Source organism: Erythrolamprus reginae, chromosome Z (genome assembly GCF_031021105.1).
Source record: "Erythrolamprus reginae isolate rEryReg1 chromosome Z, rEryReg1.hap1, whole genome shotgun sequence".
NCBI lineage: Eukaryota > Metazoa > Chordata > Lepidosauria > Squamata > Dipsadidae > Erythrolamprus > Erythrolamprus reginae.
Window position 1 is genome coordinate 77,000,781 of NC_091963.1, and position 13,230 is coordinate 77,014,010.

The 13,230-nt window shown below is 42.8% G+C and overlaps 2 protein-coding genes across 10 annotated transcripts in view; one reads left to right on the forward strand and one right to left on the reverse strand.

Moving 5' to 3' along the window:
- The window catches only part of CDV3 (CDV3 homolog), a 103,964-nt gene that overhangs the window by 25,209 nt on the left and 65,525 nt on the right, over positions 1 to 13,230 (forward strand). The window lies entirely within an intron of this gene.
- The window catches only part of TOPBP1 (DNA topoisomerase II binding protein 1), a 217,414-nt gene that overhangs the window by 8,043 nt on the left and 196,141 nt on the right, over positions 1 to 13,230 (reverse strand). For 6 of the 9 annotated variants that reach the window (XM_070730148.1, XM_070730145.1, XM_070730147.1 and 3 more), the window contains one exon: positions 8,733 to 8,873. The exons of the other annotated variants lie outside the window; for them this stretch is intronic. In XM_070730148.1, coding sequence (XP_070586249.1) covers positions 8,733 to 8,873 — 141 coding nt within the window. The remainder of the gene's footprint in view (positions 1 to 8,732; positions 8,874 to 13,230) is intronic. 9 annotated transcript variants of the gene reach the window in all.

A 13,230-nucleotide genomic window follows, 5' to 3' on the forward strand; every position in this document is an offset into this window, starting at 1 on the left:
CATGAGAAGGTGTTACATTCACGGCCCCCAGGCCACGTCTTTACAGCCTTTCGAAAAGATAGTAGGGTGGGAGCAGTGCAGACATCAGAGGGTAATTAGTTCCATAACACTGGGGCAGCCACAGAGAATGCTCTTCCTCGCAGTCCCATCAACTTGCATTGTTTAGTCAACGAGACCTGGAGGAGGCCAACTTCCTGTAATCCGATTGGTCTCTGGGAGGTATATGGCAGGAGATTGTCTCATACAGAGGCTGGTCCTAAGCCATGTAGGGCTTTATAGGTAATAACCAACACCTTGAATTGTGACCGGAGACCAATTGGTAGCCTGTGCGGCGTGACCTGGGTGTATTGAGGAACACCCATGACAGCTTGTGTGGGTCCATTCTGGACTATCTATAATCTCTGAACACTCTTCAAGAGTTGCCCCATGTAGAGCGTGTTGCAATAATCTAGATGAGAGATAATGAGGGCCTGGGTGACCTTGTGCAAAGCCTCCTGGTCCAGATAGAGCCTCAACTGGTATACCAGTCGAATCCAGGTAAAGGTCCCTCTGACTACAGCTGAGAGGTGGTCAAGGTTCAGCTGTGGATCTAGGAGGACACCCAAGTTACAGACCCTATCTGAGCGGTTTAAATCCCCCCCCCCAAAACAATTGATGAACAGATGAAATGGTCCTTCGGAGGAAATGCCCAGAGCTACTGAGTCTTGTCAAGGCTGAGCTTGAGCCTGTTGGCTTCACTGAATTAGCATGGGGTAGAGATGTATAAATGTATAATTGGGTATCATCAGCGTACTGATGATACCGCATCCCGTGCCTTCGGATGATCTCAACTAGTGGTTTCATGTAAATGTTAAAAAATAGAGAGGAGAGGACAGACCCCTTTAGTAGAGGCCTACGGGTGAACCTCTGTCCTGCCCCCCACTAACACCTACTGTGAACGACTAGAGGTAAGAGAAGAACCACCATAGAACGATGCCCCCCAATCCCAATCCCTCAGGACGTCGAAGAAGGATACCATGGTCAATGGTATTGAAGGCTGCTGAGAGGTCAAGAAGCACCCCTATTCCAGGCCTGGTAGAGATAATCAATCAGCACACCAAAGTGGTTTCCGTGCCTTGACCAGTTCTGAAACTAGATTGAAAAGTGTCAAGATAATCTGCTTCATCCAAGGACCGCCGGAGTTGGAGCGCCACCACCTTCTCTACAACCATATCCAAGAAGGGTAGGTTGGAGACTGGTCTAAAGTTTTTCAACTCGGCTGGATCCAGGGATGGTTTCTTCAGGAGAGGATAGCACAATCGCTTCTTTCAGTGGTTAAAGAAAGGACCCCTTGCTCAAGGAAGTGTTAATCAATGCCTGGATCCAACAACGTGTCACTTCTCTGCTTGATGAAACCAGCCAGGAGGGATACGAGTCCAGTAAGCAGGTGCAGGAACTCACAGCTCCCATGATCTTGTCCACTTCATCAGGTGCTACACCAAGTCAAATTCATCCCATAAAACAGGACTGAGACCTGTCCCTGTCATCTCGTTCTGTAATGAGTCTCTCTCATATATTAGTTTCAGCTTTTAAGTTGCATTACTGAAATAAATGAACTCTTGCATGATATTCAATTTTTCAAGTTTCACCTGTATGTTTCATTGGTTATGGTTTACAAAGTAACAAAGCTCATAAAAAATCTAGTGACTTTAACCTCATTTGGTAATGAATTGCTATCATAAGTTCCTAATTTAGATATTTAATTGGTCTGAGAAAGAGGGAATATTATGCAGAGGAAACTGCACAAACAGAATTATAGTAAACCATAGGATTCTAATCAAAGTTAAAAATCATGTTTCTTAAATCTCTCCTTTGGGCATTTATTTACCCACTATATAACAAGGTGTTTTAAAATCTGTATTAGTATTTTATACTATAGTGACTGAAGAATCCTTAATGGTCTCTGAGCTTGGTTATTTTCTTGTAGATATTTCATTACAAGTAACATCATCAGTATTGTTGCTAGTTTGGTTAATGAAAATGTCTTCAAGAAAACAACCAAGAACAGAGAGCACCAAGGATCCCTCATTTCACTCTGAGCTACAAATATTCTCCTTTATTGGTACTATAGAGATTGTACAAATACCATAAATTGTTATTTAGGAGTGAAGGTTGTGTCTTTGAGTCAGTGTTGACCCCTAGTGACTATTTGGACTAGTTCTTGTAGTTTTCTTGGCAGCTTTTTCATAAATTCATGTATTATTCATCAATTTTAAAAAGTACCATATTTTTCGGTGTATAAGATGAATCTTTTTACTTCAAAAAAGTGCATTAAAAAGTGGGTGCATCTTATACACCGAATGCTGCTGAGGCCACCTGGCAGCCCTCAGCAGGAGCCCTCCTAAAGATGCGAGATTGGGGTGGGGGCTGATGGAGCTGAGCCCTTTCCCGACTGAGGTGTGGACGTGACATTTCCGAAGGGAAGCCGCCAAAGCCCCCCCTCCCTCGCAAACCCGCTGCCCAGCTGGGTCTCCGGCTTGCAGCAGACAGCCCGATCCATCTGCCGCTGTGGCAGACAATGTCGGCACTGCCTGGCTGGGGGGGCGTTTCTGGGCAGGTGGGCCACTGCTGCTGCACCTCAAGCCCCCTCCTCATCCCCTAGGCACCTTCTTCCCGGGATGGGGAAGGCGGAATCCACTTGTGGCTGCCTGGAACAACCATCCGCCGGCTTTTGTTTTTCTTCACCAGGAATGCTGCTTGCTCAAGAAGGCAGGGATTGTGGAATTGAGCCGACTCCAGATTAAAATGAAATTTTAAATTTTAAATTTTAAGGCTACAAATCCCTAAGGAATTTCCCCCCAAAAGGTTTGATATACTAAATTGAACAATCCTGAACATAAGAAAAATATAAATGAACTGAAAAAAATGACTCTTATTGGTTTATTGTTTTATACTCGAGTATAAGCCTACTCGAGTATAAGCCTATTTGAGTATAAGCATGGGGGCCCATTTATGAGCAAAATAAACCAATAAGGATCATTTTTTCAGTTTAATTTTCATATCATTATGTTCAGAAAGGTTCAAGCTACCAATCCCACACCAAAATAGAATAGTAAAATAGAATGCATTTTGCAGGCAAAATTATCAATAAACTCAAAAGTTTTGATATACTAAACTGAACAATCCTAAACATAAGAAAAATAGAAATGAACTGAAAAAAAATGATTCTTATTGGTTTATTTTTGAATATAAGACCATATCATTTTATACTCGAGTATAAGCCTACTCGAGTATAAGCCTATTTGAGTATAAGCATGGGGGCCCATTTATGAGCAAAATAAACCAATAAGGATAATTTTTTTCAGTTCAATTTTCATATCATTATGTTCAGAAAGGTACAAGCTACCAATCCCACACCAACTTTAGTAAAATAGAATGGATTTTGCAAGCAAAACTATCCATAAATTGAAAAAACTTTCACAAAAACGGGGGGGGAGGCACATTTATGTGCAAAATAAACCAATAAGGATTAATTTTTTCAGTTCAATTTTCATTCCATCGTGTGCAGAAATGTTCAAACTTGTTTCCAGGTGAAAAAAAGCTTTCAAAAAGACCAAATATAAGTACCTAAAATGATCAATTTGCAGTCCGGGTCAAATAGACCCGGGAACATAACATTAGGGAGTTTTTTCGAACAGAAGAACCGTTGTACATACCTGAACGGTCTTCTCAGTGCTCTGGAAGGAGAGTCTATCATGGGTTGTTAACCAATCCTATTGGTAGAGACTGAGTTAATTTAAATAATTAATTAACTGGCACCGCCCCCTTAGCAGCCCCCATGAGCCAGTTTTAAAAACGAAGACAATGTAAAAATCAGAAAACTTTATTAACTTCATAACAATATATAAACTTTAACAGTCCCAGCACTCCGGCGACCTGGCCAAACACCATGCCGGGTGGGTATGGACTCTCCTTCCAGAGCACTGAGAAGACCGTTCAGGTATGTACAACGGTTCTTCTCCATTGACTCTGGAAGGAGAGTCCATCATGGGATATACCAAAGATCAATTCCCCTGGGAGGGAAAAGGCTGGGCCGAGGACGTTGGAGTGACACACACTCGCTGCAAGACACGCCTGCCAAATGAAGCCTCTGCCGAAGCCAATGAGTCCAGTTTATAATGGCGTATAAAAGTAGATGATGAGGCCCAAGTAGCGGCACGACAGATATCCTCTAAAGAAGCTTGCGTTGACCAAGCCGCCGAAGTAGCCGCACTTCTGGTGGAATGGGCCATAACCCCGGCGGGAGAAGATTGAGATCTTGATGTATAAGCCTCCGCAATGCAATCCTTAATCCAGCGACTAAGGGATTGCGAAGAAACTCCAAGACCCATCGTGGCCTGAGCAAATGAAATAAAGAGTCTTTCAGTCTTTCGAAATGAAGCAGTCCTCCTGATATAGAGCTTCAAAGCCCTTCGGACATCAATCTTGTGCCAACGAAGTTCAGAAGGATGTTGACCATGTGTGCAGAAGTCCGGTAGAACCAGTTCTTGCCTTCTGTGAAAATCTGAATTCACCTTCGGGATAAACGAAGGGTCCAACCGCAGCACCACTCTGTCCGGATGGAACACACATAAGTCCGGCCTGACGGACAGCGCTGACAACTCAGAAGAGAGAGGGAGAGGGGGGGAGATAGCAAGAGAGGGAGAGAGAGAAAGAGAGAGGGAAAGGGGGGAGAGAAAGAGAGAGGGAGAGGGGGGAGAGATAGCAAGAGGGGGAGAGAGAGAAAGAGAGAGGGAAAGGGGGGAGAGAAAGAGAGAGGGAGAGGGGGGAGAGATAGCAAGAGAGGGAGAGAGAGAAAGAGAGAGGGAAAGGGGGAGAGAAAGAGAGGGAGGGAGAGAGAGGAGAGAAAGGAAGAGGAGAGAAAGGAAGAGAAAGAAAGAAAGAAAGAAAGAGGGATAGAAAGAGAGAGAGAGATGCTCAGTGAGCCTTTCTTTGAAGTTGCCTTTCTTTCTTTCTTTCTTTTTCTCTCTTGCTCTCTTGCTCTGTCATTCTTTTTTCTTTCTCTTTCTTTCTTTCTCTTTCTCTCCTTCCTTCCCTCCTTCCATTTCTTTCATTCCCCCTCTCTATTTTTATTTCTCTTTCATTTTCTTTCTCTCTTTCTTGCTTTCTTTCTTGCTCTTTTTCTTTCTCTCTTTTACCTTCCCTTCCTCTATTTCTTCTTTTCTTTCTCCTTCCTACCTTCTTCCCTCCCTCCCTCCCTTCAGTCCTTCCTCTCTTACTCTCCCCTTTCATAAGTTTCCTTGCTTCCTTCCTCTGTTCCTGTTCCTTCCCCCTTTCTTTCTTTCTTTCCTTCCTTTCCTCCCTCCATTTCTTGCTTTCCTTTTCCTTCCTCCCTTCTTTCCTCCCTCACTCCCTTCTTTCACTCCTTCCTCTCCCCTTTTTGGCTCAAAATATTTTTTTTCTATTTTCCTCCTCTAAAATCTAGGTGCGTCTTATCAGCAGGTGCGTCTTATAGAGCGAAAAATACGGTAAGTATTGAGGTGCTTTAAATTGAGGATCATGCGCACCCCTCCCGATGTTTTTGGTACAAGGAAGACCCTTGAATAAAAGCCGGTACCTATTTCGTGCCTGGGCACTTCCTCTATTGCCCGTATCTCCAAGAGATGGGCTACCTCCTGCTGAAGCTGTGACCTCTTCAGGGGGTCCCGCTGAACTGGGCACTGAACATAACGGTATGGTGGGGGCTGGAGGAACTCCAAGCGCAAGCCCTGGGAGACAGTTGCTAACGCCCACCTGTCGGAAGACGTAGTCCGCCATGCGGCCTCGAAAAACCGAAGTTTTCCTCCCAGGGGTCGTTGAAAAGAGTCACTTAGGGCGCTTGAAGCCCCTCTGGTTGCCACGAAAGGGACGCCTCGACTGTTGATACCCTCTCTGGCGATCCTGGAAGGGCGCTCTATCGCCTCGGAACGTGTTGGAGTTATACTGGGCCTGGGAATAGGGTCTTGTGTTTTGACCCGCTGGAGCAGAAGAGTCCCACCGAAAGGACGGCCTGCGTTGGTAGGGAGTATAGCGACGCTCCTGGCGCCTGTATGCTCTGGGGAGGGACTTTCTCTTATCCTTGTCTTCCACAAGGACTGGATCTAACGCTTCCCCAAAAAGCTTTTCCCCTTGAAAGGGTGCCGAGGCCAGGTTCCATTTAGACTTCAGGTCTGCTGGCCAGCTTCGCAGCCAGAGTAGGCGCCTTGATGACAGTGTGGCCGCCATACTCCTGGCCGAAAATTTGGCCGCATGCAGAGTGGCGTCCGCTGAAAACTCTGCTGCTGCCAACAGCTTCCCAAGATCCTGTCGCAAGCGACCCTCATCTGGTCCAAGTCTGGCCTGCATCTCTTGCAGCCATACGATAGATGCTCTCGTGAAAAAGGAAGCAGCCGCCGCTGCTCGAAATCCCCAGCTCGCCATCTGGTGTGTTTTGCGTATCAACACCTCTGCCTTTCTGTCCTCAGGCTTTAGGCTATCGCCTGTCTCAGATGGCACTAAGGACTTGGAAATCAGCTGCATGACAGGCTGATCTATAGGAGGGAACTCCAGTAATTTTTCTACCTCCTCATCAAATGTGTAGAATCTTCGCTCTACTGCAGAGGGGCCCTGAGCGGCAGCTGGATGTTGCCAGGGTCTTTAGATAATATCAGAGGATGGAATGTGCTCTGACTCAGGCTGGGGTTCCTTAAAGAGGACTGTAGCTGGTTTGGTCCCATCTGTGGTGTCTGTTGATTTTCCAGGACCTGGCAAGTCTACAGTCTGTTTGGCCTTATGAAGCAATACCCTGAAAGTTGAGGCTTTAAAGAGCCCAGCCGCCACAGGCTGTTCTGGTGGTGTCTCATCAGATAGCTCATAGTCTTTTTCAGTTTCCTCTAAAGGGTTTGCTTCCTCAGCCCAAGACCCCAATCCTGAGGGGGGCGGTGCGCACCACAGGTTTTTTGATTGCACCTGGCGAGGCTGCTGTGTAACTTGTTGCACCCCCGCCGCCATCCCCTGAGTATAGGCATTATTAATTAAATCCTGAACCGAAGGGGACATCTGAGGCCAAGTATCTGGCTGAGGTCTAAGCCCTGCAGAAGGCCAAGTCTCAGGTGGACCTCGAAGCCCCGCTGCTGTAGGCGTGAAGGTGGCTGAGGGTCCCTGGCCGCTCCTTAGAGACTGACTTGCTGACCCTGGCCTAGGTTGGATAGGACCAGGAGAAGGGAGCACCTGAGGCATAGTTGGCATTTGCCTGTCTGGAGACCAATCGTGGTCTGACAGCACCTCTGCTGGTCTTATAGCGGGATTAAGAGTTGATGTGTCCCTGGCCAGGGGCAAATATTGCGCAGACAGAGGAGAAATGGTCAAGGGGGTGTGAAGGGCCGCCTCCAACCTCTTTTCCAAGGCTTGAATCCGCTTTTCAGCTTCCTTAAACGAGGAAGAGGAGTGCTGGGCCTTGGCCTTATCCTTGGATCTAGCTTTGGCCTTGGGAACCGTGCTAGGAGAGGGCAGTTTCACTGGAAGTGATTGATCTTCCATTGTACTCACAGATTAGAAATCGCTGACAGCTTTCTCCACCGAAATTGAGCACAAAATGGCGATCCGACACCCCTGGGCCTTGCGCATGCGCAGAGTAGCCCAGCTCCTGTTGTTCGCGCCCAGCAATGGAGCGGAGAGCAACGTTTTCCCGCCTTAGCAACAAAATGGCGAGCGCGAGAGCAACTTCTGAGGCAACCTGCACTTTTAGTGCTGCTAGCTCCTCGCGTCTCCCTTATGGGGGGGGGGCAACACCCCCAGGGCAATCTGCCTCTTCCCAGCCAGCCCCGCTCCTTGACAGCTCTTCTCAGCAATTTCGCCGAATCGGCGATCCAGGAAGCGGCGGCGCGGCGGCGGCTTTTTTTCGCCCCGCCAAACAGCTGAGAGGCGCTGGCGCTCAGCCAGATTTTTTAAAACGATGTTTCTGGGGAATCGGAGCTTCCCCCAAGCCTCCCAGTGGGGGGGGGCGGACCCCCCCACCTTCGGCTCGCAGCCGGGTCTGGCCTCGGAGGCCAGGGACCCCAGGCTGTGTCGCTCCTCGCTTGGGGTGGTACCCGCTGAGGGAAGGGGCCCCCGAGGAGAAAAACGGTGGGGGAGTGCCCACGGAGGGCAGAGACCCCTTACAGGAACACTTGTTCTCACCTGTAGAAACAGAAGAAAAAACATTAAAACGGTAAAAAAAAATTAAATAATCACATAATTAATTAATTTAATCAATTTTAATCAATTTTAATTAAACCATATATGTTCAAATAACACAAGGTAACTCAGAAGAAAAACTCAAACGTCTCTACACTTAGACTGAGTTTTTAAAACTGGCTCATGGGGGCTGCTAAGGCGGCGGTGCCAGTTAATTAATTATTTAAATTAACTCAGTCTCTACCAATAGGATTGGTTAACAACCCATGATGGACTCTCCTTCCAGAGTCAATGGAGAATAGCAGGGTTAAAAAAGTATACATGCTTCTAAAAGGTATTCTGCTACACTGGTATTTTATTAAACAATATAATACTACACCATTTGGTTCAGAATACTTTTTCCCTTGTTTTCATCCTCTAAAATCTCGGTGCGTCTTATACACCGGTGCGTCTTGTACACCGAAAAATATGGTAATTTGAGTAAATTAAGCTGGAATAATATTTCTGTTAGATGAAATATACCTCTGTCCACAAGTTATATGATGTTTGTGTGTAAATACCTCAGCAGAGCTATTTTGCTCTCTCCGTCGTTGTATTGTCTTTCTCCATCTCATTGCTGCAAATGCTAATTTCTTCTGAACTATATTGATTTCAGTCAGTACACTAAGTATAGAGTTGCTTCCCCACTCATAATCTTCCTCCTATAATGATACAGGTAATCCTCCAGTTACTACAGTTTACTTATGACTGTTAGAACATACAACATAACACCTCCCCTCCCCAGTATTTATGACACAATCCCAGTTACAAATGTTGCAGCACCACAGCTGTTCACACTTATGAATGATTGCATAGGAATTGCAACATTAGTGTGAGTTCATAGCCCCCAGAAGCTTGCAATCTCAGTGTGAAAAGTATTTGCAAGCCTATAGGAGGCTTGAAGCAATGTGATTTCTCTGCACCAAAGTCTTGTCAGCTTATAAACACTTTTTGTGCCAAGACTGCAAGCAAACAAACCATGGCAAAGAAGTTGGAGAGGAGACAGCTTGCTTGATCTTCACTAGGTAAGTGATCTGGTGTAGCAGAATGGAAGGGAGAATAATTATGGGAACCGCAGAGGAAGTATTAGATATTTCAGTGGGTCGGGTGTCTTGGATGGTCGGAAGCAGCTGGACTATTTCATTTTTAGCCCCTCCCCTGTATGGTCTTCCACACCTGAGATATCTCTTGTGCACTTAACAACCTGTGCATACGATCAGGGAATGCGTGGGCAAAAGTAGAAAGTAGGGAATTATCACATTTGTTTTATGTTATTCACTCCAACAAATCCTGTAATTGGCAGGCTTTGTTACATTCCTAATTCAAGGATTAGATGTATTTAATACTGTCAAGTATTTCAAACAAAATCTTAAAACAAATCATTCTTATATGAAATTGGACAGAATAGTAGAAATTTTTAAAGCTCAAACCATTAAAATTATTTTTTTTCAGTACAGGCAGTACTCATTTATGACCACAATTGAGCCCAAAATTTCTGTTGTTAAGTGAGGTTTTTTCCATTTTATGAACTTTCTTGCCACAGTTGTTAAATGAATCACTGCAGTTCCCCATGGACTTTGCTAATCAGAAGGTTGCAAAAAGGGATCATATGAATTTGGAACACAACAATGGCCATAAATATGAACCGATTGTCAAGTGTCCGAAATTTGATCACATGACCGTGGGGATGTTGCAATTATTGTTAACTCTGAAAAATTGTCATAAATCACCTTTTTCAGTGCCATTGTAACTTTAGTCATTAAACAAACTATTATAAATTGGGGGGGGGGGGGGGGTGTCTAATGGCCGCAGCACCGGGGATTATTCCCTCTCCTGGGAATGTCCCCAAGTCCCATTGTCCGGGGGTTCTGATCCTCTGTTTAACAAAATTAAAATTAAAATACTGGTAAGAATATCCAGAAATTACTAAAAGATATTAGCACTTTCTTTTTCTCTTCTCTCACAAAGTTATAAATTATTAAAAAAAATTGAGTATACATAATGAATTGGATTTATTAATATTTTAATCTTATGGGAGCTTATTAATGAAAATTTACTTTATACACACACACACACACATACATATATATACATATGTCACATGTTTTTTTGCTGAATTTGAAAATTAAGGGAGACTAGGATAGATCTATTTCGGCCTTATTTTGGCTTCATCAGCTAGCCATACCCACTGGGACTTGAACCTGCAAACTTTGCCTTGTAAGGCAGAGAATTATCCTCTAGGCTACAGTATCTAATCCCTTCAGCTCTGCACCAGGGAAGGGTTACATATTTTTGTGTCGAATCACCTTGGTGTATTGAAGGAACATCACAGCTCCTTATTTGCCTACATACAAATATTTACATACAAATACAGTGGTACCTCTATTTAAGAACACCTCTATTTAAGAACTTTTCTAGATAAGAACCAGGTGATCAAGATTTTTCCCCCGCCTCTTAAGAACCATTTTCTACTTAAGAACCCAAGCCTGAAAAAATTTCCCAGGAAATTTGAGAGTGGCACAAAACCCCTGCCAGTTTCCTACCATTCCCTTTTAATCCCGGCCATCTCGGGCTATTCTGGTGGTTTCTACACCACTCTAAACGCTTTGAAACATTTGTCTTTGAGAGCAGAGATTTTCTAATTGCACCTCTTTCGTGGAATCCAGATTTGTGAAGCTCCCTTCTAACAGTTTTTGTAGAAATTGGGTTCTGTACGTGAATATTGAGCTCTGCAGTGATTTTAGGAGCTGTGGTCTTGCGATCCGCTCTGACAATTCGCTTTAGAGTCCGACTATCTCTCTCAGACAACTTCGACTTTCGACCAGACCTGTGCTTGGCTGAGGATGTTTTTCCTTCTCTTTCAAAAGCAGTCATTACTTTTGAGACATTACCTCTTGACGCCAAACATTTGGGCACTTTCTGTTATACTAGCGCCTGCCATTCGAGCACCAACAATTTGGCCTCTTTAAAAGTCTGAGAGGTCTGCCATTTCCAGAAGGTTATAACCAATTTCCTTAAATTTCTGTTTAAAAAAAGGTAGTTTAAAAAAATATATCAAATAACAGAATTTTTAAAAACATTAAAATATGTCAAGTTTGATTGATTTGAATATGTTCAAATATTATGATGCCCAAAAGTCAAGTCCATTTTTTTGTCCACCCCCTGTATTTAATAATGATTATGATTATTTTTGAATGACCTTTTTTTCTCTTTTCTTTTTTTCTCTTTCTTTTTTTTTATTATTCTGATTGATTGAATTATAAATTGCCTATTTGATTTATGGTGATAAACAAAGTGGGAGGAAGGGGGAAAAGAAAAGGGAGGAGAGCTATAATAACAGGAGGAGGATTAATATGGGGTACTAGCACTAATTATGTTAGGCATCATAAGGAAAGACAGATGAAACATCAAAGAGTCAAAATGAATAGATTAGGGAAGATTATCACACTGAATTCAATAGTGGAAGATATTTAGAATTAGGGATAATATAGATTAGGGAAATATATAGATTAGGGAAGATTATGGCATTGCATTTAGCAGTGAAAATAATTAAACTAGGGAATAGATTATTATTACTGATATGATAGAGACACACAGATTAGGGAAGATAATTATGCTGGGATTAGCAGCAGGGTTTATAGATTAGGGAAGATTATCACATTAAGAACAGCAGTGGAAAATATCTAGATTAGGGAATGAATCCTTTCATTTTTGTTGGCGCTGCTTTGAATCCCAATGAGGGGAGCCCTCAGGGGAATCCCAGCACTTCGGCTTGCAAAGGAAGTCCGGAGGTGGGGTTTCCCAGTGAGGAGAGCCTCAGGGAATCCCCAAGCTTCGGCTGACAACGGAAGTCTGGAGGCAGGGCATCCCAGTGGTGCAAGGTGAAAGGAGTGACATTTGTGATGTGGTTGCACGCATTATTTGCTTTTACATTGATTCCTATGGGAAAAATTGCTTTGTCTTATGAACTTTTTATCTTACGAACCTGGTCTCGGAACGAATTAAGTTCGTAAGACGAGTTATCACTGTACTTTGGTCTTTTTTAATGGAAGATACTTTTTGCACAAAATAATGGAATAATAATGATTTATATTTATTTTGATCTGTTAAAGTATACTGATATAATGAAATAAGTGAAATAAATGAATTGAGTAGTAAATGTATTTTAAAATTTCTAACAACAACCCATCCTCCTATTATAGATTAAGAGACGATATGAATAGTTTCTGTTTTTCTTTTTCTTTTCCTCTTCTTTTTTCTTTCCTTTTTCTTTTTTTCTTTCCTTCCTGGGCTTTTAAAGAGACGTAAATTTGGATATTTTCTATTGTTGAGGGCAGCTACGATAAAATGAGGGTTTTTTCAAATGAAAGTAGGAATGTGTTTTCTAAGAACACTAGAAAGGGACTGAAGCACGATGGCATAGTTAGGAAAAATAGCAAAAACCCAAGAGAAATTTAGATAGCTATAGCACTTTAAATATAAATGAAAGTGAAGAACATTATCTAAAATCTTGATGATAGCATTTGGAAAGGAGGTAGCACAGGATGAATGATATATACCAGAAATAATTGGATAAATAATGAGAAAAAATTGATTAATTTGATTAAGAATTTGGCATTTGACATTGTATTGTATTATATTTTAATTTGAGGTATGTAAATTGGAATCTCTGTAAGGTGTGAAAAACAATAAAAAATTTATCCCCCCCCCCAAAAAAATATTGTAGGTTGAGGAGTATTTGTGTCCATGAGATAGACAAATCCAATATGATTTTAATTTTGTTGAAAAGGGAACTCTTTCCCTGCTTCATATGTCAAATAAATTTCAATAAGACTTTAGAATTTCGGAGAGCCATTGTTAAAAAATGAAAAAAAAAAATCTCTGCCTAGTATGATACTTCATTCAACAAAAATTCTAGAGCAATTGCTTCTAATTGAGATTTATACTTATTGGATCTCTCTCCACATAATTTGCTACTCACACTCATAATATAGATATAACAATTTTTAAGCAATCACA